At 44.6% G+C, this 25,809-nt stretch overlaps 1 protein-coding gene across 2 annotated transcripts in view; it reads left to right on the top strand.

The window, feature by feature from the left end:
• rab40c (RAB40c, member RAS oncogene family) overlaps nucleotides 1-25,809 on the top strand; it is a 70,258-nt gene that overhangs the window by 3,585 nt on the left and 40,864 nt on the right. Inside the window, exon 1 of one of the 2 annotated variants that reach the window (XM_069905724.1) lies at nucleotides 15,147-15,254. The exons of the other annotated variant lie outside the window; for it this stretch is intronic. Within the exon in view, the coding sequence (XP_069761825.1) occupies nucleotides 15,224-15,254 (31 nt within the window). The 5' untranslated portion in view covers nucleotides 15,147-15,223. Of the gene's footprint in view, nucleotides 1-15,146; nucleotides 15,255-25,809 lie in introns of those variants that run through there. 2 annotated transcript variants of the gene reach the window in all.

Here is a 25,809-nt window from a genome sequence, read left to right as displayed (position 1 = left end):
GCCAAGGCTCAGAAGTGTCGTCAGCCCTGCTCATTCCAGGGAAATGAAAAGGCCAAGGAAAAGGCCTTCTCTACCTGAGATACTCAGTCAGTGGCTGGCGGTTCCTTGTTGACACTGGAGCCCAGATCAGCATCATACCGGCTGCAGCCATTGAATCCTGGAACCGACCTCATAGACCTCCCCTCCGTGCAGCCAAAGCAATGGCAATCCGGACGTATGGAATCAAGACAGTCCTCTTCCAAATCGGCCAACAGAATTTCGCGTGGAGGTTCACCGTCTCATTCCTCCCGACTGCCATCCTGGGTGCAGACTTCCTCCTCGCACACTGGCTTCTGGTGGACATTAGAGGTAGGCACCTGGTGGACACCCATACCTTCCAGTCCATTTGCCTTGATGCCTCCCGCTCAGAGCAACCGAAGATGAGCACGATCAGCACACCCAGAGACGAGTTCCAGCAGATCCTGGATGAGTTCCCGACACTCTTCAAGCCACAGTTCTCCGCTGCTTCGCCGCGCCACGGGATGTTCCACCACATCCCCACCCAGGGCCTGCCGGTTCACACCAAGGCACGCCGGCTCCCGCCTGACAAGCTCCAGGTAGTGAAGGAGGAGTTTTTGCACCTGTTGGAGCTGGGGATCATTCGGCAGTCCGACAGCCCATGGGCCTCGCTGCTCTTCCTGGTCCCGAAAGCCTCCGGCATCCCTGCGGAGACTATTGACAGCTCAACGAGGCAACCATTCCTGACCGTTAGCCCATCCCTCATATCAAGGACTTTACGGCCAACCTGCACTGCGCGATGGTCTTCTCCAAGGTTGACCTTGTGCGTGGATATCACCAGATCCTGGTGCACCCTGAGGACATACCCAAGACGGCCATCATCACCCCCTTTGGCCTGTTCTAATTCCTTCGCGTGCTGTTTGGGCTCAAGAATGCTGCTCAGATCTTCCAGCGTCTCATGGACTCTGTGGGCAGGGACTTGGATTTCGTCTTTTTATTTGGACGACATTCTTGTCGCCAGCAAGGACTGGGCGCAACACAAGGCCCACCTACATGCCCTTTCCTCCCAGCTGGCTGACTTCGGCCTTGCCATCAACCCGGCCAAGTGCCAGTTCGGGAAAGAGTCCATGCAGTTGCTGGGCCATAACATCACGTCCAAAGGAGCCACGCCCGCCACTGCGAAGGTTGTTGCCATCAGGGAGTTCCCACGCCCAAACAGACTCTTGGGGCTGCAGGAGTTCGTGGGTATGGTCAACTTTTGCAGCTGCTTCATCCCGCGAGCTGTGTGCATCATGCAGCCACTGTTTGCCCTCATCGCAGCCAAGCACAAGACGCTTGCTTGGAACCCAGAAGCCTGCACCGCATTCGAGGCCACCAAGGATGCCCTGGCAAAGGCCGCCATGCTCGCACACCCGCACCCTGACCTGCATATGGCACTCTCTGTCGATGCCTCTGCCACAGCCGTTGGTGACGTCCTGGAGCAGCAGGTGAATGGGCATTGGAATCTGCTGGCATTCTTCAGCCAGCTGCTCCGCCCGCTGGAGCGCAAGTATGGTGCCTTCAACTGAGAGTTACTGGGCATGTACCTGGCGGTGCGGCATTTCCGCTATTTTTTGGAGGGGAGGACTTTTACCATCTTTACCGACCACAGACCCCTCACCCAGGTGCTCGTGATGGCAAAGGATCCCTGGTTGGCCCGCCAGCAGCGACACCTCTCCTTCATGTCGGAGTTTACCACCGACATTTGGCACACGGTGGGGAAGGAGAATGTGATTGCCGATGCACTCTCGCGACAGGCCATCTGCGCGTTGACGCCCGGCCTCGACTTTGACCAGCTCGCCCGGAACCAGGAAGTTGATGAGGAGACGAGGGCCTTCAAGGCTGCCATCACCGACCTGCGGTACCAAGACCTCCTGACTCTGAGCGTCGAAGGCACCATCCTGTGCGATATCTCCTTGGGCACCCCGCGGCCAGTGGTTCCACAGCAGTGGCGCAGGCAGGTCTTCCATCACATCCACGACCTTTCCCATCCATCCATCAGGTCCATGGTCCAGCTGGTGGCAGAACGGTTCGTATGGCATGGGCTGCGGAAGCAGATCGTGGGCTGGGCCAGAACATGCACCCATTGCCAGACGTCCAAGGTGCTTAGGCACACCAGGGCGCCCGTACAGTAGTTCAAGCACGTCCGGGAACGGTTCAGCCACATTCACGTGAACATCGTCAGGCCCTTACCTGTTTCCCGGGACAACCGTTACCTGTTTACGATGGTGGACCGCACCACTCGCTGGCCTGAGGTGGTCCCAATGCCAGACGCCTCCACCAACTCCTGTTCCCGAGCCCTGTTGCATGGTTGGGTCGCCCGGTTCGGCATCCCGGCTCACCTCACTAGTGATCGGGGCGGCCAGTTCACATCTGCGCTCTGGGCACAGGTTGGGGAATACAGCTACACCGCCACATTAAGTCGGCACTCATGGCCCGCCTCACCGGTCCCGACTGTGTGGACGAACATCCTTCGGTGTTCCTGGGTATCCGCTCCACTCCCAAGGAAGATCTGCAGGTGCCATCAGCTGAGCTGGTCTATGGTGTGCCTCTGGCACTACCTGGTGAGTTCGTCAATGCACCTCACAATCCCCAGCAGTCGCCGCATGAACTACTTCCTCACCTCAGGGCACGCTTGGACTCCTTTGAACCCCCACCGCCTCCCAGTCACGGCACCTGCCTGACTCGCGTTCCTGGCGAGCTGCTTTCCGCGGAATTCATTTTCGTTCGGCGGGGCCTGACCATGGCACCTCTGTAACTACCATATGAGGGGCCGTACAGGGTTATACAGCATTCTGGCTTGACGTTAACGCTGGACTTGGGCAGCGTTGTGTTTACCCTGGACAGGCTGAAGCCAGCGCACCTTGATCCCACCGAACCCGTGGTCATTGCCCAGCCTAAGAAGCGAGGCCGCCCGGCAAAAATGGACATTGGCACCAGTTCTGGTGGTGGCGGCGGGGGGGCTGTGTGGCAGCTCACCAGAAGGCAGGCGATCCGGCCCCGCTTGTAAGCCACGCGGTGGGGCAGCCAGCCAAAATGGCGCCGTCGGGTGGGGGTGGGGGGGATGTTTCCCTTCCTTCCAGCTCAGGGCTCAGAAATCCGCGCTGGGGGACCACGTGATGCCCGGATGACGTCAGCGGCCTCCAGCGCGGTTCTCAGCCATGTCCGGGCCGGGAGTGTAAGTGCAGCCCAGCAGCCTGCATTAAACCAGTCCGCTCACTGAGCTCAACCTGTCTGGTTGCGTGTGTTATTGCAGAAGCCGTGTAGATTGGATTACAATTGTACAAACTGTCCATGATTAGTGTAATGAAGGGAGGGAGGTTCAATATCCTGGAAGAAAATGTTCTTAAACCTAGAGCTTCTGGTCTTCAGGCTTCTTCTGCCTAAAGGTAACAGTTAGAGGAGGATGTACCAAAGTATCATAGGAATTTTCATGATGTTGGCTGCCTTCTTGAGAAAGCCCTCCCATTTAAGTCTTCAATGCAAGGCTGGACCTGGCTATGCTTGCTGCCTTATGTGTCCCTGGGCTCTCAAATTACCAAGTCAGGCTGTGACACAACCATTCAGTATATTTTCTACAATGCATCTGTAGAAGTATAGTGGAATACTCGACAATGTGCAAATCTCCTCAGACTTAGAAAGTTGGTGTTTCTTCTTCATGGGAGCCTTGATATTTTGACTTCAGGAGAGAACTTCTGAAATTCAATGTTCATTGGTGTTTAGTGAAATCTTGCAAGGTCTCATATATAATTACATCTTTTTTGGCCGAGCCTATTTTGGAGGCAAAAAAAATCTTTAATTCAGAAGAGAAGCTTAGTTTTTTTTGTTGAAGGTGAGGGAGCAAAAATGTCTACTTTGAAAATCTTACTCCTTTTACTTAGTTTTTGTTATTTAGCAGCAATCTCCAAATGTTCATCATTTAGCTAATTATGGTTCAATTAGTTGTCTAACACTTAATTCCAAAATTTTGCTTGATTTTATAATTGTTATAAAAGAATAATGAATTGAGATCTATACCCTAATTGCATCATTATTCATAAGTCCATGGTAGCTGTTATTTCATTTGTGTGCTGTTGTAGTTGTTGTTATTTTACTAAATGGAAGAGGTTCCTGGTCCAAGATGGCACAGCAGCAGCTTACAGTGACCTCTCCGGACCTGGTGCTACTGCAACTTTTTAAGTAAGGCACTATGTGCAATTTTTAATTGGGGAAAAATGGACAGCAGAGTATTGTGAGACATTGTTGCAATATGGGAGTTGCCATGCAATAACAAACCTTCGGGAAGAAGCCTCGACTGCTCTGGGATCCGAGCTTCTGTTGTGGGGATGAAGCTCCAGTCTTCGGCGACTCTTGTTGCCACTTGCCAAGGTGGGGATGTCGTGGCGTGTTCTGTGGAGAGTGTGTCATGGTGTCTGGAGCGGCTGTGTCACATGCCTGGTTCGGGAGTTCTGGAGGTGGTGCAGTCTTAGATCACGAGGCCCTGTGTTGGATGGTGAGGTCAGTTGAGGAGAGCGTCGGGTCTCTTTTCCGCCATTACGGGCATTTTTTTTCATCGTGCACCATGTCAATGGAGGTTGGCAGCATTGTGGTGGACCACATGCATCCTCATGCCATTGGCGTAAGTGTTGAAGCTTTCAGGCTCCTATGGATTGTGAACTATGTCGATTTCTTCACTCCAGCTATCAGACTTTTAATATCCACAGTATTGTATTGTAACTTATTTCTACTGTGCCTATTGTCTAGTTTTAAAAAAATTAATTACTATATTGTTTGCACCGTTTTATTTGTTTTATGTAACTGTGTAGGTTGTAGTCTAACCAACCAATTTTCCGCTGCAACCGTGTCTGCCTGTCCCGCATCGGACTTGTCAGCCACAAACGAGCCTGCAGCTGACGTGGACATTTACCCCCTCCATAAATCTTCGTCCGCGAAGCCTAGACAAAGAAAGAAGTCTAGGGTAGTTTTGTTGTTTTGTGTAGTCTTGTGTCATTTTATGTCGAATCATGGTTTGGAGGAACATTGTCTTTTTTACTGTGCACTGTATTTTGCAGTTTGGTTTTAAAATGACAAATAAAGGCTACTTTAACTTGAACATATTTGCTATGTGCTGGAGAGTTATTGAAGTACATTTTGTATCTTGATGTATAGAGTGTTGTCGTGAAGCACCAGTGCTAAAGAGAATTGATATTATGCATGGTAAATGTGATGCTGGTCAATCTGGCTGTTTTGTCTTGGATGGTTAAGTGCTGATTGTGTCATTGGAAACTTGATACTCCAGATGGAGGTTATTCCATCACTGTCTTTTGATTTGTGGATCATAGAAAAGTTGTGGGAAATGTGGAGACTTGCCTGAGATAGCACCATCACTCGTGACCATCGTTTCTTAAGTTTGTATTCATTTTTGAGGTTTGAGGATTTTCAGTAAGGCAAGCATTTGTGGCCACATCTTAATTGCCTTTTGAGAAGATGATGGTGAATCACTTTTCGGAATTGCATAGGTATCCTGATATGCTGGCAGGCAAGATATTCCTAAAATGTTGTGTGTGTTTGCTACATGAAGAATTATATGCTTGGAGGAGTCACGTGATGGAGTAGTGGCCGGACGGTGAACTCCAGCCCTCTCCAGAAAAGTCGGGAAAAACAAAGGAAAACACAAAGGCACAGAAATAAAAGTTACAGAAAAGTGAGTATAAAGGTGGAAAGAAGATGGCGACAAAAAAAGAAAAATCGAAAGCAACGGTAAGAAGAGAGGAAGAGAAGACAAAGGAGGAAAAAGGTGAAGGCCTTACCTGTCCGAAGAGGCCCGCTGCGGAGAGAGAAACCCGCTCCCTCAGGTCGGTAAATAATGGACTACAAAAATGGCTCGCAGAGCCGAGTAAAAGTGCGCAACCGCGCATGCGCGATACTTCGCGCGTGCGCGATGCGAATGAAAAAAAACACACCGACGAGAGGGGGGACCAGCTGGGGAGTCGATCTCCGCAGCCGGCAACGACAGCTGCAGAACACCTGCAGCAAGAAGAGACCACAGAAGACAATGGAAACAAGAAAGAAGAGGAGGAAAGGGCATCAAAGAAACAACAGATGGCCAACCCAGAGGAAGAAGAAGAGGAAGAGTACAGGGAAATAGAAGAAGAAAAGAAAGGCAAGGTAAAGGATATACTTGCTCTTATTGAAGGATACATGGAGTCATTTAAAGAATGGCAAACACAGGAATTTAAGGATTTAAGAAAAAGAATAAACAACACAGAAGAGAAAATAAATAAAATGGAGATGACCTTAACAGAAATGGGAAAGAAAATGGACAAGATGGAAGAGCGGGCAGTAGCAGCAGAAATGGAGGTAGAAGACTTAAAAAAGAAATTGGAGAAATCTAATAAAAAAACTAAAGAGACACAAGAACTACTAGCTCAAAAAATAGATACAATGGAAAACCATAACAGAAGAAATAACATAAAGATAGTGGGTCTTAAGGAAGATGAAGAAGGCAAGAATATGAGGGAGTTTATAAAAGAGTGGATCCCTAAGACCCTAGGATGTCCAGAACTACAGCAAGAAATGGAAATAGAAAGGGCACATAGAGTATTGGCCTCTAAACCACAACCACAACAAAAACCAAGATCTATTGTAGTAAAATTCCTAAGATATACTACAAGAGAAAAGGTACTGGAGAAGACAATGGAAAAAGTAAGAGAGGGCAACAAACCACTGGAGTATAAAGGGCAAAAAATCTTCATTTATCCAGATATAAGTTTTGAACTCCTAAAGAAGAGAAAAGAGTTCAATACAGTAAAGGCGATTTTATGGAAGAAAGGGTATAAATTTATACTAAAGCATCCAGCGGTATTGAAAATATTTATTCCAGGACAACAAAACAGACTATTCTCGGATCCAGAAGAAGCACGAAAATTTGCAGAACAATTACAAAAATAGACTGAGGGAGGAAGACGGGTAATGAGAGTTAAAATGATCACGATTGATATGTATGTGGGTAAAGACAAAAATAGACTGAGGGATGAAGACGGGTAATGAGAGTAAAAAGGATCACGATGGATATGTATGCGGGTAAAGAGGTATAAGAGTGAATAGAGACAATGAGCATACATGAATGTATCTGTACTTAGAGGAAAATATAGATAGTATAGGCAAGAATTAATAAGGGAAGGTAATGGAATAGAGAGAATAAGGAGGGAATTAAAAGAGTGACCTTTGTGACATATGAAAAGTGAAATCTTTTCTGGGGGAGGCGGGGTGGGGGGAAATAGCGGTCACTGCAAAATCAGTTGATGCTTGCGAGTGGATTCGCAAATCCAAATGGAGAGGGGAGATGTGGTTGTCCGACAAGGGATAAAGGACAACTCAGGAGGTGAAGGGGAGATTGGGGATAAATAAGATAGAAATAGGAGAATAAGGAAAATGTTGGATGTTGTAGGAATGTTGTCTTATAAAGAGTTGAAAATAAGAAAACAGAAATGGAAAAGGAGGAAAGGTAATGATGGAAAAACAGAAAGAGAAGATAAACAAAATATAAAAGGGCTACGCTGAACTATATGTCTTTAAATATTAATGGAATACATAACCAAATCAAAAAGGAAGAAACTACTAAATTTAAATGAATAAATGTAATCCATTAGAAAAAATAACATATAGGTTAAGAAATAATATTGAAATATTCGAACAAGTATAGGAGCCTTACATTAAATACAATAGTGAAAACCTACCGGGGACAAACATTACCTAAGTTGATGGAAGGAGAAGGAAAGAAAAGAATGGACTCAGTAGAATTTCTGGTGTAATTTTGTTGAATGACAACATTGTCTGACTGGCTTAATGCAACCTAGATTGTATACCTAAAATGGATGAGAGGGGGGGGTGGGGGGGTGGTTTGGGAGGAAAGGGGGGGGGGGTGGTTTGGGAGGAAAGGGGGGGGGGGAGAAAAAGTCACTGTATATGTGTGAAAAAGAAATAGTGTATATCATGGCTAATGTGATTTATGGTGTGAAAAATAAAAAAAATTTAAAAAGAGAAAAAAAGAATTATATGCTTTAAATAATTTAACATGGTTAAATTGTAAATAAACGTTGCCATTTCCATCCTTAATCAGGGAGGTCTGATAGATGGAGATGTGTCCCCCTTTTCAATTATTATTTTCAGTTTTACCAGCTCCTTGATATCAAATATAGTTAAATATTTGCTTTGTCAGTTGAATGGGAATATGGGAACTGGAACCTGGGAGGTTCAATGGCATTGTGAAATTCAGAATCCTGAAATCTGAAGGGAGTGTGACAAATGTTATCGATGAGACAGGTCTCAAACTATTAGGATTTACAAATGTCAGATAGAGGATACAGTTTCACTGCATTCCAATACATATGAAATTTACTATTTTGTATCCTTAAGTTGTCCGATTTTAAGCCATTAGATAGAAAAGTGACCATGTACAATTATTTTTACTAAGTTATGGTCTTAACATTAAAAAAAAATTCTTGATCAATGAATGTTGAAATGTTGGGTTGTTAACAGGCAGTGGAGACAAGTGAACATTTAAGGGCCATGTTCAAAGGAAAGTGGTGAAGCTGTGAATATAGTAGCACAGGAATCTTTGCATACAAGGTAAAATGTAGTAATTGCAGGACCCTTGGGAATATTAATGTACAGATGGACCATAACTCTCTTAGTTGCAAGATAGATTAATAAAGATGACAACATTCTTGAGCCATAAAATCAGGAAGTCGGGTTGCAGCTGTATTAAGCAGTACATAATATTCCACTTTTGGAATGTTGTGAACCGTTCTCATTGTTGCATCACAAGAAGGATGTAGATGCTTTGGAGAAGGTAAACGTCTCCTTCAGGATATTGCCTGGATTAGAAAATATTAGCAATAAGAAAAAGTTGGACAAACTTGAATTGCATTTTGGGAGTGTTGGAGACCTCCAAGAAATGTCTAAAATTAAACAAAACATCAAATATTAGAGAGCATCCATTTAAGGGAAAGGTTTAAAGGAGATTTCAAAGGAAGTTTATTTTACATACTGGTAGTTCCACAAATGCGCTGTCATGGGAGGTAGTGGAAGCAGATACCATGGTAATTTTTGAGGTATTTTCAAAAGGTGCATGAAATGGAGGGCTATAGACTGTGTACAGGCAGATGGGATTAGTTTAAGTTGATATAGACATTGTGGATTGAAGGGCCTGTTCTTGTGCTATGTTCTGTGAAACAGCAATAGGGATGTTTAGGAGGTACATAACTAGTATTGCCCTCAAATTTAACAACCTTTTTGTATCATTTACTATAAAGGTGGGAGGTGGAAAGCTAAGACAAGTATGGCACTTTGGAGGGGGGGGGGGTCCTTGTCTAGTTCCATTTATCTATTTGATGTTTACTCTTTTTATGTCTCTGTTTTATTGGTTTTATTTTCCCTCCGATTGCTTCTGCATGTTTATCAATGATAGCAAAGTAGATAGGAAAATGTATGAGGCAAATAAGACAACCTTTTAGTCTGGATGGGTAATGCACCAGATGAAAATGTGATGATAGGGCACCTTGAAGCAAATTCTCTGGATAAGTGTTAATTACTTCAAACAGGATGATGTGGCCAGTCATGTCAAAGTATTGAGAGAGATGGCACCATTGCTTTTATTGCCACAGATAGCCTGTTTCTTTAATGAGGCAGAGGTTGGAGATTTAATTTGGACGTGGGAATTTTGAGAAAGACCCCTTAAGATTTGGGAGGCATGGCCATTCAAGAAACTGGGAAGAAGAAACAAAGAGATTGCAGGTAGACTGGAAATTTGTAAGGGTGAAGGGTCATGGGAGGGATAATAGTAGAAATGAAAAGAACCAAGGGGAGAGAAAATCGCAGACATTTCGTAGGAGCTGAAAGGGATATTGCTTATTCAGCAATTTCAAAATGATTGAGGCAGAATGGATAAGCCCTGAAAAGGCAAGGGAGGTGATTGAATTTCCATTTAAGGTAACAGGGCTTCTAATTATGAAATTTGCTGTTGTTTGATTAGAAAGATGACCATCAGTGAAATAGCTTTAGAAACCTTTGACCAACAAAGAAATCTATTCCCCTTGCCATCTGACAAAATTGTAAACAAAAATGTCTTAAATAGATACTAGTACAAGATCAGAGAGAAAATTCTCTAGAATTTGTGCGAGGGAATTTTAACAATCTTCTGGCTCTCCAGTGTGCTACCATGAAGATCCTGGCAAATGTGGACTTTCATATTTGTCTAGCAGAATGGAAAGTTGATGGTACGAGCATGCAGAACTTCTGTATTATTATTATTATTCAATTTTCTGTTTTGTTATTTTTAAAGTACACTGATGTGTATTGATACAATAAATCAGCTTGCCAAGGAGTGAATATTTTCAGTGAATTGTGTTCAGAGTCTTGCTGTGCTCAGTATGTAGCAGCTTGTTTTGATCAGCTTAGTGAACAGCTGAGGTACCATTTTTCTTTGTTGTGCACTGCTGTGATAAGTCTTCAATTGCATGACTGTCTTGATCTGTGGGTTTCTTTTGTGTTTATTCTGCAGCACATTGTGGACATCTGCCTGTGAGATAATTTTCCCCAACTTGATGCTATTCAGATATAAGCTAGTTGCCTTTTTAATACTATTTTAATATCTCACTGGAGCACTTCTTTATTTGTTCATGTCATAAAAATGTTTTTCTGAGCTAGGGCTTTAATAAAAATGCATCAAAAAAATGGAGATTGGGCTCTGCGGGTTTTTTCATTTTAGGAGTGATCAATCTGAAGATTACCTTTATGTTCAGTTAAATGTGGAACTAATGACAAAATAGTGTTCACACTTTGATTCCTCTTTTGAGTATGGTCTGTGGCTGCTAAGTATCTTTATGTAAGATCACAGGTTCTCTTTAAAATATTAGAAACAATTATTTGTAGGTTCAGTGAAAATTATGACAATCACATGGAAATGCATTATTATTTGTTGTGCTTTATCAAAATTAAAGTCAAATGGATGAACTGAAAATAACTGATTGATTGCAAATTTACAATGCTTCTGTTGAGACCAGAAAGCCCAGTATTTGCCTGAGGGGATGACTGCTTAATAGGTTTGGTACAAAGGGAGAATTTTCATTACAGCTTCAAAAGGTTTTATAGAACTACGATGGTCTAAAGAAGTGATACAAATGTCTCATCTGGCAGATGGTATGTAGCCTTTTAGCACTTTGGGATCTAGTCATCTCTTGAAATGTGAGCTTCAAATAATTGGAGGTTGATATTGTAATACTGTTCAAGTAGACACAGTTAATAGGCACATCTGGTCTGGTCATAAAATATTTGAGAATTTCACATTTTCTTTTGTTTTATCTATCTATCCTATTTACACCTAAATGTGTTTTGTCCTGTGGGTTTCAATGTTTCAGTTTGTTTTATGCTTTGAGGTTAATGACTTTTAGAATTGCATGTTCTGGAAATCTAGGAAACTGTTTAATAGTGAGAATTTGAGCTTTTGACTGCATTAGATTGGTCATTGTAATACGAAGTAGAAGACCACAAAATTCATAGAGGAAAAAGTGTATGAATGCAATAATTTTCCAAATAACAGGAGAAATAATATGCAGGCTGTCTCCAGGTAACGAATAGATTCCATTTTTACCGATGTCCATTCTTCGTCTGTTTTTATCCTTGAGGTAAATACACAACTTGATATGGCAACCTTCTTTCCATAGCATTGTAATGGCATCAAAAACACACTTAACTGATGAGAGCAATCACAAAAAATAGAAAGAGAGAACTAGTTCTGCCATTCTTTGGAGCAAGTGCATGTAATTATATCTAACATTTAAATTTAATAATATTATGGGAGCTTGCACGTCTGTTGGTGTCTAAAAATCAGTTGTTCATAAGCTGGGGACAACCTGTATTTCAGATTTTTATAAAGCACGAATTTGCATGATTTAAAAAAATAATTTTCCATTTTGCATCAACTGACAGAATCAGAATTTATTGTCATGAACATGTCATGAAATTTGTTGTTTTGTGGCAGCGTCACAGGTGTAAATATTACTGTAAATGCCATTTTCACAGGTATATAGCATGAGAAGTGGTAGAGCTGGGGATGATCGCAATGTTTACGTTTTTTAGCTATATAATAGCTCTAAATTTTTTTTAGAGGGACAAGGGCCAAATGTGGCAAATGGGACTAGTGTAGGTCGACCACTTGGTCAACATGGACAAGTTGAAATGAAATTCCATGCTATCAAATTACTTGACTTGTCGTGAAGGTTCCTGGATCTGAAACAATATTCCAGATACATTCCCATCAAGGGCCCATGCAAGGTGACCCTCCTATTTGTTTACCCCACAAATACTGTATAATTTGCTGAGTGTTTCTAGCATTTTCTCGTTGAATGACAGATCTCCAGTATCTGCATTTTCTTATTGAATGTCATTGGATTCAGTTACAGTTTTTAAGGAATATTTTTGATCCCATGTGTAACACTGCCTGATCTATTCCCATTTAAATCAGAAGCCTTGTTTAATGTGGCATCTACTTAGCACTGTACCTGCTTTAAACTTGTACCTGCTGCTACAAACTAGCAAAACTAAGTAATGCTGGTGTTTTTAAAAACAAACTGCAAGGGGAGCTCAGCAGGTCAGGTTTTGGGATAATACCCAACATTTAGGACTGGCAGAGTTTCTGTCCAAAATGCCAACTGTTGTGGCTTAAAATGTCACCACCTTTGCCTCATCTTTGGCTGCATGATCTGCTGAGTTCCTCCAACAATTTTTTTCTTGCTCTAGTTTGCAGTCTCTTGATTAAAATTGGTAATTTCTGCTTTTAACTTTGTATAAAAGCATTGGTCAATGGACTGCTCTAAAATGGGATCTAAAGTACGGTTGAAATACTCAGGCCCAAAACGTTGGTTACCTTTTTACTTACAATGCATGCTGAGTGACCTGCTGAGTTTCTCCAGCACATTTGTGTGTTCCATTCAACTCTAGCATCTACAGATTTCCTCATTTAATTCAATGAAATTCTCACAACTGGGTAATTTGTCAATTTTTAAAAATTAGTTAGTTGTACATCGTGAATTTGAATAATCCAAAACATTAATGTTTGTGTTTTATCTTGCATCATGCCATGCTATAGGAGTACCCAGCCCCTCCAACCTGCTGTGCCACTCAATAAGGACATGGCTGATTTGATTTGATTTTAGCATAAATTGAGTGATTTATTTATATTTATGCCATGACTCTATAAGTTATAGATTCTTTATCAAAACATTCATCCACACCCTGTCAAAACCCTTCACTTTTTGTGTGGCAGAAATGAGCCTAATCTGTCCACCCCTTTCTTCTTGAGACAACCCATCTCCAACTGGAGTTAAACAAGACGGTCTGCAATTTAATACACAAAAGTTCTGGAGAAACTCAGCAGGTCATAGTGTTCTTTATGACAAAAAAATACAATATCATTGTTTTGGACCCGAGTCCTTTATCAAGATATGAGCGCCTGCCTGCTTTTTGCTCATACTGTACCTCGACGAAGGATTTGGGCCCAAAAAAGTATGACCTGTTGAATTTCTCCAGTGCTTTTGCCATTTGAAATTGGTATCAGTCCAGTACTCCTTTGCTGTTTCCAATATCCTTCCTCAAATATGGAGAACAATGCCATACTTTATCTCTCTGCTTGCTAATCCATTCTCTCTGTTTGAGGAGTGTCTTTTTTTTATTGAAAGATCTCATTGCAGTTTTCAAATTCTTTTTTTCAACTATTCACCTGTGTTATCCCTTCCAGCCCCATCACTCTGCACTTTTGTTTCTGGGTTTTGCCTGTCCCCACACTTAATTGCCTCACAGTTGTTAGTCATGCTTTCATTGCCAAGACTCTTAAGCTCGAAACTATCAGTTCTGATCAAATGTCTTCAATCTGAAATGTTGCCTCTACTTCTCCTTCTACACGTGCTGACCGACCTTTGCTTTCAACATTTTCTGTTTTGGTTGAACAAGTAGTATATATTTTGTTTTGACTGCTACCTGCTGAATGCCGTGATCGTAGCCACGTTATATTTCTGAACTTGTGCTGCGTACTTGCAGTTGTTCTTTGAGTGCATGGTTGTTTTTGATAATATTTGTGAGGTTTTGTTTTTGGCATGAATACCTGGCTGAAAGAAGGATTCAACCTTTTTGATGTGGAGCTTTTGTGACTGGTGCATAAATAGGAGGACCTGACTCTATTGTAGGAAGTTGTCTTATTCCAAAGTAATTATGAATATTCTGATATCGCTGAGGTGATAGTGTGCTTAACTAAAGTTCTGAATGGCTGGAGCCTTTTATAATGTTGGTGTGAAAAGTTGGATTATATGGATTTGAATAATAAATGATGAATGAGGGGTTCAGATCTGGGAAACAGTTAAACATTTTGGGAGTTCGAAGAATGAATATTTGAGTAGGCCATGAGGCAATGTGAGTCTTGGACAGGCTTTGAGCTGAAGAAAATAGCACAGTGGGATTATTTTAAGGAAATGGAACCATTATGACAGACAGCTTAAGTGATCAGGAGCAGGATGGGGTATAGGCAATAGTGGTTGCATTTAATCGAGAGGGAGTAAGTATTGTGAAGCAAACTATAATGGGGTGGAATTATTAGTTGATGTGTTTCTCTTGCTATTTTAGATTGTAACTTGTGTTAATCAACAGCTGCACAACTAACTAAAGTTTGACAGAAAATCTATTAGGAATGGTAAGCCTTTTTGCAGATGGGGTGGTTAGATGTGTGCAGTTGAGTGGAAACCAGTAAGAATTGGTGTAATACGTAGGCATATGTATAGCAATTAATAAAATAAAAAATATAGCAGTTAAATAGCCCCATATCAAAGACTTCCAAGTTACTGAGTTGGAACTGAGCAATGGGAATATCGTTGGAATGCAATTTCCACAAATGTGTTCACAAATGTCTAATTTAGATTAAAAGCATGAATACTGAATCAACATGGCACACTTGGCTTGTAAAGCCAGTGGAATTTTGAAGATGGTAATTAGTAAGACATTCTGTTTAAAAAGCAGTTCAACCTGACTAGTGGTACTGCGCGATTAACATTTGAAGGTTATTCTCTCCCTCGTTTCAGATTTCTTTCCAATGGAGCATCATTTCTGATGACCTCAAACTAGGCCTTCTCACATCGCCATGTAAAATGGGAATTCCCAAATGTCAGTGCAGGAAAGTTACCTGGAGCCAGGTAATTTCCCCAGACCACCCTCTCCCTAATAGTCTGAATTGGTAAACAGGGTAGTGCCATCATGTCATTATTTTAGCACTTAAGTGTCAACTTCAGTTTATTTGCCTTCAATAAATCAGTTCATTCTATTATTTGTTAATTGCTCTAGATGTGTGTGCACTCTCTTGCTCTCTTCACCCCCCCCCCCTTCCTTCCCCCAGTAGGACTTCCTGTGAGTGCATAATGCATCACTCACTACGTCATTGCTGGGGGGCAGGACCCCCCCCCTCCCTAAATTGCAGGGAAGGGCAAATTACAGGGAATTTGGACCCTTCCTGGGAGTTTCACCCGGGTCCATGTAGGGTCAATGCTCGCCCGTGGTATGAAAAGGCTGCCAGGTATTGCTTCTACTTTCCTGCAACTCTGAAGGTTAGTGACCACTTGCCCCCTCTCCCAGCTCCCTGACTGACAAGCATGTCAATGTTATTTACACCCATAAACATTTGGTAATAGTTACAACCTGAAAAAAAAAAGTTATTTTCTTCACATTTAAAACAAATGCACACTAAAACTAAGAAGCTCCTTAGCATAGTGGAATGGTGCACATTGTAAACAGACTTTGAGTAAAATGGGCCATTATTCCATTAGAATTCAGAACTGATTTTTGTTGACACAAGATTTTGGGGCTTTGCAAGGTCGATTCAGAAGGGCTACGTCTTGAGTTGGGTTGGTGTATAAGGCATGTATAAGGGGTGACTGAACACTTGGAGAGAAAGAACAGATGAGTTAGTGCTGCGGATGTTTGGGATTCTCTGTGTTTTACAAGCTTGGTTTTCAAATGTATCTGATTGATTTATACTAATTGCATTGATGGGATAGTAAGATTGGGTGTATATGAGGAAGTAAAGAATCAGCCAAATCTTACTAATGTTAGATTAGGCTTGAGAACTTCTCCATCCCTTTTTATTCTAATGGTATTTGTGTTGCTGTTAATGTTCTTGAATTTTACTATTTTAAATATGAGAAAATGTGCAGAGACTGAAGAGCATAAATCATTGAACAGTACACACCAGGAACAGATCCTTTGGCCCCATGATGTCTGCGCTGAAGAAGTGTCAGACACCTTCTTTATATTGATCAGTAAAAATTACCCAGCAGAAAAATGAAAAGCACCTTCAGTTTGTTGGAAATCAGCACTTGGACAAGCTTAGGATTGTTTCCTTCCAGCTGAAGAATGAGGTCTGAACACTATCTAGCAAATCAAAATGTATCAAAAGGAAGGGAGCCAGTTACGACTGATGATACACGTTTATGTATTATTTGAAAAGGTGTCGAAAGGCAGCAGCAGATGACTAACCTGATACTATGTTGAAATCCCTGCAATAGAACCATAGAACACTATAGTACATAAACAGGCCCCTTCGGCCCTTCTAGTCTGTTCTTTTGCCTCGTCACACTGACTTGCACCCATTCTGCAGCCCTCCATACCTCATCCCATCCATGTACCCATCCAAATTCTTCTTTAATGTTAAAATTGAGCCCACCTTTAACAATGAGTTAGAATGGAGGAGTCACGTGATGGAGTAGTGGCCGGTTGGGGAACTCCAGCCCTCTCCAGAAAAGTTTTAAAAAAACACCAGAAAACGCAAAGGCACAAACACGAAAATTAAAATAAAGTGAAAGTAAAGGTGGGAAGAAAATGGCAACGAAGAAAAAAGTCGAAAGCAACGGGAAAAAGAAAAGAAGAAAAGACATCGGAAGAAGAAGGTGAAGGCCTTACCTGTCCGAGGAGGCCCGATGTGGAGAAAGAAGCCCGTTCCCTCAGGTCAGTCGAAGTCCCGAGCTTGGGACTACAAAAATGGCTCGCGGAGCCAAGCAAAAGTGCGCAACCGCGCATGCGCGACTCCTCGCGCGTGCGCGACGCGCAAGTCAAAAAAAAAAACACTGACGGGAGGGGGGACCAGCTGAGGAGTTGATCTCCACAGCTGAGAATGACAGCCACAGCACAACAACAAGAAGAGAACATAGAAAACAACGAGAACAAGAAAGAAGAGAGTAAAAAGAAATCAAAGAAACAGCAGATGACAAACCCAGAGGAAGAAGAAGAAGAACACAGAGAAATGGAAGATGAAGGGAAGGCCAAGACAATGGATATATTTTTTTAAAGAATATATGGAATCAATAAAAGAATGGCAATCACAAGAATTTAGTGAAATAAAAAGAATAAAACAGAAGAAAAAATGAATAGATTAGAGTTGGTCATGTCAGATATAGGAAAAAGAGTGGACAAGGTGGAAGAACGAGAAACAGCCATAGAAATGGAAGTAGATGACTTAAAAGAAATTAGAAGAATCTAATAAAAAAGTTAAAGAGACACAAGAGCTGTTAGCTCAGAAGATAGATATAATGGAAAATCACTCGGTCGAGTGAGGCAGACGGAGGCCCCGGTCCGGACAGGGAGTGGGAGGCGGCGGCCCCAGTCCGGGCACAGGGAGAGCAGCAGCGGCCCCGGTCCGGGCGAAGGGTAGATGGCGGCGGCCCCGATCCGGGCAGGAGCAAGGGGGAGACGGCGGCCCCAGTCCGGGCACAGGGAGAGCAGCAGCGGCCCCGGCCCCGGTCCGGGCGAAGGGTAGACGGCGGCGGCCCCGATACGGGCAGGAGCAAGGGGGAGACGGCGGCCCCGGCCTCGGTCGAGTGAGGCAGACGGAGGCCCCGGTCCGGGCAGTATGGACCGACCTAGGAGGGGAGGCAGGCCCCTCCAGCCCGGGTAAGAAACCTGCATAGGAGAAGGCCACTCCGATATAAAACCTACGACCCAAGGACCTCGCTGCCACGTCCCAGCTTGCTTGGCCACGGCACACGAACCATGGGTGTAAAGGGTGGGGCCAGTACTGCGCGCACTGCACTCCACCTAAAAGCTCCTTTGCGCAGGCCCGAGGACAGGTCCACGTCCTCCCCCTCCACGTCCTCCCCCTCCACGTCCTCCCCCTCCACGTCCTCCCCCTCAAAAGATGCTCACAAACTCAAGCTAGCATGCTGGAACATCAGAACCATGCTAGATAAGACTGACAGCCATCGACCTGAACGTCGGTCTGCCCTCATTGCACATGAACTCCTCAGACTTGACATCGACATAGCCGCTCTCAGTGAAGTCCGCCTGGCAGATGTAGGCAGCTTCCAAGAACGCGGCGCGGGCTACACACTCTACTGGTCTGGCAAGCCTTCGGATGAACGACGCCTATCTGGTGTAGGCTTCATGGTCAAGAGCTTCATTGCCTCCAAACTCGAAAACCTTCCGACAGGCCTCTCGGACCGAATCATGTCCATGCGACTCCCACTTCAAAACAAGCGTCACATCACCCTCATCAGTGTCTATGCTCCAACCCTCCAGGCGGAACCAGCAGAAAAGAACAAGTTCTACACCGACCTGCGCAACCTCATCCAACGTACCCCTACAGCCGACAAGGTTGTCATCCTGGGCGACTTCAACGCTCGTGTCGGCAAAGACTCAGAAACCTGGCCAGGAATCCTGGGCAAGCATGGCGTCGGCAAGTGCAACGACAATGGGCGCCTCCTGTTGGAGCTCTGCGCAGAACAGCGGCTTGTCATTACAAACACCCTTTTTCAGCAGAGGGACAGCCTTAAGACCACCTGGATGCATCCCCGATCCAAACACTGGCACCTCCTGGACTACATCCTGGTGCGAGAAAGTGACAAACAAGATGTGCTCCACACCAGGGTCATGCCTAGCGCGGAATGCCACACTGACCACCGGCTGGTTCGCTGCAAGCTCAACCTTCACTTCAAGCCAAAGCCCAGGAACAATAAAGCCCCCAGAAAGAGGTTCAATGTTGGAAAACTGCAGTCAGACGAAGCGAGAGGAAACTTCCAGGCAAACCTCAAAGCAAAGCTCGACGTTGCAACCCGCCTCACGGACCCGTCCCCTGAAACCCTCTGGGATCAGTTGAAGACTACCATACTGCAATCCACTGAAGAGGTACTGGGCTTCTCCTCCAGGAAAAACAAGGACTGGTTTGACGAAAACAGCCAGGAAATCCAGGAGCTGCTGGCAAAGAAGCGAGCTGCCCACCAGGCTCACCTTACAAAGCCGTCCTGTCCAGAGAAGAAACAAGCCTTCCGTCGCGCATGCAGCCATCTTCAGCGCAAACTCCGGGAGATCCAAAATGAGTGGTGGACTAGCCTCGCCAAACGAACACAGCTCAGCGCGGACATTGGCGACTTCAGGGGTTTCTACGAGGCTCTAAAGGCTGTGTACGGCCCCTCACCCCAAGTCCAAAGCCCGCTGCGCAGCTCAGACGGCAAAGTCCTCCTCAGCGACAAGATCTCCATCCTCAACCGATGGTCAGAACACTTCCAATCTCTTTTCAGTACCAACCGCTCAGTCCAAGATTCCGCCCTGCTCCAGCTCCCTCAACAGCCCCTAAGGCTAGAGCTGGATGAGGTTCCCACCCTGGATGAGACATATAAGGCAATCGAACAACTGAAAAGCGGCAAAGCAGCAGGTATGGATGGAATCCCCCCAGAAGTCTGGAAGGCTGGCGGCAAAACTCTGCATGCCAAACTGCATGAGTTTTTCAAGCTTTGTTGGGACCAAGGTAAACTGCCTCAGGATCTTCGTGATGCCACCATCATCACCCTGTACAAAAACAAAGGCGAGAAATCAGACTGCTCAAACTACAGGGGAATCACGTTGCTCTCCATTGCAGGCAAAATCTTCGCTAGGATTCTACTAAATAGAATAATACCTAGTGTCGCTGAGAATATTCTCCCAGAATCACAGTGCGGCTTTCGCGCTAACAGAGGAACCACTGACATGGTCTTTGCCCTCAGACAGCTCCAAGAAAAGTGTAGAGAACAAAACAAAGGACTCTACATCACCTTTGTTGACCTCACCAAAGCCTTCGACACCGTGAGCAGGAAAGGGCTTTGGCAAATACTAGAGCGCATCGGATGTCCCCCAAAGTTCCTCAACATGATTATCCAACTGCACGAAAACCAACAAGGTCGGGTCAGATACAGCAATGAGCTCTCTGAACCCTTCTCCATTAACAATGGCGTGAAGCAAGGCTGTGTTCTCGCACCAACCCTCTTTTCAATCTTCTTCAGCATGATGCTGAACCAAGCCATGAAAGACCCCAACAATGAAGACGCTGTTTACATCCGGTACCGCACGGATGGCAGTCTCTTCAATCTGAGGCGCCTGCAAGCTCACACCAAGACACAAGAGAAACTTGTCCGTGAACTACTCTTTGCAGATGATGCCGCTTTAGTTGCCCATTCAGAGCCAGCTCTTCAGCGCTTGACGTCCTGCTTTGCGGAAACTGCCAAAATGTTTGGCCTGGAAGTCAGCCTGAAGAAAACTGAGGTCCTCCATCAGCCAGCTCCCCACCATGACTACCAGCCCCCCCACATCTCCATCGGGCACACAAAACTCAAAACGGTCAACCAGTTTACCTATCTCGGCTGCACCATTTCATCAGATGCAAGGATCGACAATGAGATAGACAACAGACTCGCCAAGGCAAATAGCGCCTTTGGAAGACTACACAAAAGAGTCTGGAAAAACAACCAACTGAAAAACCTCACAAAGATAAGCGTATACAGAGCCGTTGTCATACCCACACTCCTGTTCGGCTCCGAATCATGGGTCCTCTACCGGCACCACCTACGGCTCCTAGAACGCTTCCACCAGCGTTGTCTCCGCTCCATCCTCAACATCCATTGGAGCGCTCACACCCCTAACGTCGAGGTACTCGAGATGGCAGAGGTCGACAGCATCGAGTCCACGCTGCTGAAGATCCAGCTGCGCTGGATGGGTCACGTCTCCAGAATGGAGGACCATCGCCTTCCCAAGATCGTATTATATGGCGAGCTCTCCACTGGCCACCGTGACAGAGGTGCACCAAAGAAAAGGTACAAGGACTGCCTAAAGAAATCTCTTGGTGCCTGCCACATTGACCACCGCCAGTGGGCTGATAACGCCTCAAACCGTGCATCTTGGCGCCTCACAGTTTGGCGGGCAGCAGCCTCCTTTGAAGAAGACCGCAGAGCCCACCTCACTGACAAAAGGCAAAGGAGGAAAAACCCAACACCCAACCCCAACCAACCAATTTTCCCTTGCAACCGCTGCAATCGTGTCTGCCTGTCCCGCATCGGACTGGTCAGCCGCAAACGAGCCTGCAGCTGACGTGGACTTTTTACCCCCTCCATAAATCTTCGTCCGCGAAGCCAAGCCAAAGAAAATAATAGAAGAAATAATATAAAGATAGTGGGCCTTAAGGAAGATGAAGAAGGCAAGAATGTGAGAGAATTTATAAAAGATTGGATCCCCAGGGTCCTAGGAAGACCAGAATTACAGGAAGAAATGGAAATAGAAAGGGCACACAGAACATTAGCCCCTAAACCACAACCACAACAAAAACCAAGATCCATTTTAGTAAAATTCCTAAGATATACAACAAGAGAAAATATATTGGAGAAAGCAATGAAGAAAATAAGAGAAGACAAAAAGCCACTGGAATACAAAGGTCAAAAATTTTTTTTCTATCCAGATATAAGTTTTGAACTCCTGAAGAAGAGGAAGGAGTTTAATACAGCAAAAGCAATCCTATGGAAAAAAGGATATCTTTGGCTTGGCTTCGCGGACGAAGATTTATGGAGGGGGTAAAAAGTCCACGTCAGCTGCAGGCTCGTTTGTGGCTGACCAGTCCGATGCGGGACAGGCAGACACGATTGCAGCGGTTGCAAGGGAAAATTGGTTGGTTGGGGTTGGGTGTTGGGTTTTTCCTCCTTTGCCTTTTGTCAGTGAGGTGGGCTCTGCGGTCTTCTTCAAAGGAGGCTGCTGCCCGCCAAACTGTGAGGCGCCAAGATGCACGGTTTGAGGCGTTATCAGCCCACTGGCGGTGGTCAATGTGGCAGGCACCAAGAGATTTCTTTAGGCAGTCCTTGTACCTTTTCTTTGGTGCACCTCTGTCACGGTGGCCAGTGGAGAGCTCGCCATATAATACGATCTTGGGAAGGCGATGGTCCTCCATTCTGGAGACGTGACCCATCCAGCGCAGCTGGATCTTCAGCAGCGTGGACTCGATGCTGTCGACCTCTGCCATCTCGAGTACCTCGACGTTAGGGGTGTGAGCGCTCCAATGGATGTTGAGGATGGAGCGGAGACAACGCTGGTGGAAGCGTTCTAGGAGCCGTAGGTGGTGCCGGTAGAGGACCCATGATTCGGAGCCGAACAGGAGTGTGGGTATGACAACGGCTCTGTATACGCTTATCTTTGTGAGGTTTTTCAGTTGGTTGTTTTTCCAGACTCTTTTGTGTAGTCTTCCAAAGGCGCTATTTGCCTTGGCGAGTCTGTTGTCTATCTCATTGTCGATCCTTGCATCTGATGAAATGGTGCAGCCGAGATAGGTAAACTGGTTGACCGTTTTGAGTTTTGTGTGCCCGATGGAGATGTGGGGGGGCTGGTAGTCATGGTGGGGAGCTGGCTGATGGAGGACCTCAGTTTTCTTCAGGCTGACTTCCAGGCCAAACATTTTGGCAGTTTCCTCAAAGCAGGACGTCAAGCGCTGAAGAGCTGGCTCTGAATGGGCAACTAAAGCGGCATCATCTGCAAAGAGTAGTTCACGGACAAGTTTCTCTTGTGTCTTGGTGTGAGCTTGCAGGCGCCTCAGATTGAAGAGACTGCCATCCGTGCGGTACCGGATGTAAACAGCGTCTTCATTGTTGGGGTCTTTCATGGCTTGGTTCAGCATCATGCTGAAGAAGATTGAAAAGAGGGTTGGTGCGAGAACACAGCCTTGCTTCACGCCATTGTTAATGGAGAAGGGTTCAGAGAGCTCATTGCTGTATCTGACCCGACCTTGTTGGTTTTCGTGCAGTTGGATAATCATGTTGAGGAACTTTGGGGGACATCCGATGCGCTCTAGTATTTGCCAAAGCCCTTTCCTGCTCACGGTGTCGAAGGCTTTGGTGAGGTCAACAAAGGTGATGTAGAGTCCTTTGTTTTGTTCTCTACACTTTTCTTGGAGCTGTCTGAGGGCAAAGACCATGTCAGTGGTTCCTCTGTTAGCGCGAAAGCCGCACTGTGATTCTGGGAGAATATTCTCAGCGACACTAGGTATTATTCTATTTAGTAGAATCCTAGCGAAGATTTTGCCTGCAATGGAGAGCAACGTGATTCCCCTGTAGTTTGAGCAGTCTGATTTCTCGCCTTTGTTTTTGTACAGGGTGATGATGGTGGCATCACGAAGATCCTGAGGCAGTTTACCTTGGTCCCAACAAAGCTTGAAAAACTCATGCAGTTTGGCATGCAGAGTTTTGCCGCCAGCCTTCCAGACTTCTGGGGGGATTCCATCCATACCTGCTGCTTTGCCACTTTTCAGTTGTTCGATTGCCTTATATGTCTCATCCAGGGTGGGAACCTCATCCAGCTCTAGCCTTAGGGGCTGTTGAGGGAGCTGGAGCAGGGCGGAATCTTGGACTGAGCGGTTGGTACTGAAAAGAGATTGGAAGTGTTCTGACCATCGGTTGAGGATGGAGATCTTGTCGCTGAGGAGGACTTTGCCATCTGAGCTGCGCAGCGGGCTTTGGACTTGGGGTGAGGGGCCGTACACAGCCTTTAGAGCCTCGTAGAAACCCCTGAAGTCGCCAATGTCCGCGCTGAGCTGTGTTCGTTTGGCGAGGCTAGTCCACCACTCATTTTGGATCTCCCGGAGTTTGCGCTGAAGATGGCTGCATGCGCGACGGAAGGCTTGTTTCTTCTCTGGACAGGACGGCTTTGTAAGGTGAGCCTGGTGGGCAGCTCGCTTCTTTGCCAGCAGCTCCTGGATTTCCTGGCTGTTTTCGTCAAACCAGTCCTTGTTTTTCCTGGAGGAGAAGCCCAGTACCTCTTCAGTGGATTGCAGTATGGTAGTCTTCAACTGATCCCAGAGGGTTTCAGGGGACGGGTCCGTGAGGCGGGTTGCAACGTCGAGCTTTGCTTTGAGGTTTGCCTGGAAGTTTCCTCTCGCTTCGTCTGACTGCAGTTTTCCAACATTGAACCTCTTTCTGGGGATATAAATTTATGCTAAAGTACCCAGCGGTACTTAAAATAGTTATTCCAGGGCAGCAAAACAGACTATTCTCGGATCCGGAGGAAGCACGAAAATTTGCAGAACAACTACAAAACAGACAGAGGGATGAAGACATGTAACGAGAGCAAAAATGACCACGAACTATATGTATGTGTGTATATGAGTATATATATGTGTGTGTATTTATATACGTGTGTACATGTGTGTATATGTATTTAAAAGAAAATATATAGAGTATAGATAAGAATTATTAAGGGAAAGAAAGGAAAGAGAGGAAGTAAGGAGGGAATTAAGAAAGTGACCTTTGTCTTTTCTGGGGGGGGCTGGGTGGGGAGGAGTTACGGTCACTGTGAAATCATTTGACGCTTGCGAGTGAATTCGCAAATCCAAATGGAGAGGGGAGATGTGGTTGCCCGACAAGGAATAAAGGGCAACTCAGGAAGGGGAGGGGATAGTGGGTTTAAAGAAATTTTAGATAGGAGAATAAGGGGAATGTTTGATGTTTTAGAAATGTTGTCTTATAAAGTGTTCAAAAAAAGAAAGCAGAAATGGATAAGAAGGAAAGGTGATGATGAGGAAACGGAAAGGAAAGATAAACAAAGTATGAAATGGCTATGTTGAACTATATGACTTTAAATATTAGCGGAATACATAACTAAATCAAAAGGAAGAAACTGCTAAATTTACTGAAAAAAGAAAAAATTGATTATAGCATTCGTGCAAGAAACACACTTAACTGAAGTGGAGCACAAGAAATTAAAGAGAGATTGGATAGGACATGTAACAGCAGCGTCATATAATTCAAAAGCTAGAGGAGTAGCTATATTAATCAGTAAAAATGTACCAATTAAAATAGAAGAGGAAATAATAGATCCAGCAGGGAGATATGTAATGATAAAATGTCAGATATATTCAGAGTTTTGGAATTTACTCAATGTATATTCACCTAACGTAGAAGATCAAAACTTTATGCAAGATATTTTTTTGAAGATAGCAGACACGCAAGGGAACATATTAATAGGAGGGGATTTCAACCTTAATTTGGATTCAAACATGGATAAAACTGGGAAAAAAATTAACAGAAAGAACAAAGTAACCAAATTTATAATTATATCGATGCAAGAAATGCAACTTTTGGATATATGGAGGAAACAACACCCAAAGGAAAAGGAATATTCATATTATTCGGGTAGACATAAAACATACTCAAGAATAGACCTATTCCTGTTATCAGCTCACATGCAAGACAGAGTTAGGAAAACAGAATATAAAGCTAGAATATTATCGGACCACTCACCCCTGATATTGACAATAGAGTTAGAGGACATCCCTCCAAGAATGTATAGATGGAGATTAAACTCCATGCAAATTAAAAGGCAGGATTTTAGAGAATTCATTGAACGACAAATTAAAATGTACTTTGAAATAAATACGGAATCAGTGAAAGATAAGTTTATACTATGGGACGCAATGAAAGCGTT

Source organism: Narcine bancroftii, chromosome 12, assembly GCF_036971445.1.
Source record: "Narcine bancroftii isolate sNarBan1 chromosome 12, sNarBan1.hap1, whole genome shotgun sequence".
Taxonomy (NCBI): Eukaryota; Metazoa; Chordata; class Chondrichthyes; order Torpediniformes; family Narcinidae; genus Narcine; species Narcine bancroftii.
The sequence above is the reverse complement of the archived record's forward strand: the minus strand, read 5'-3'. Positions and strand labels throughout refer to the sequence as shown.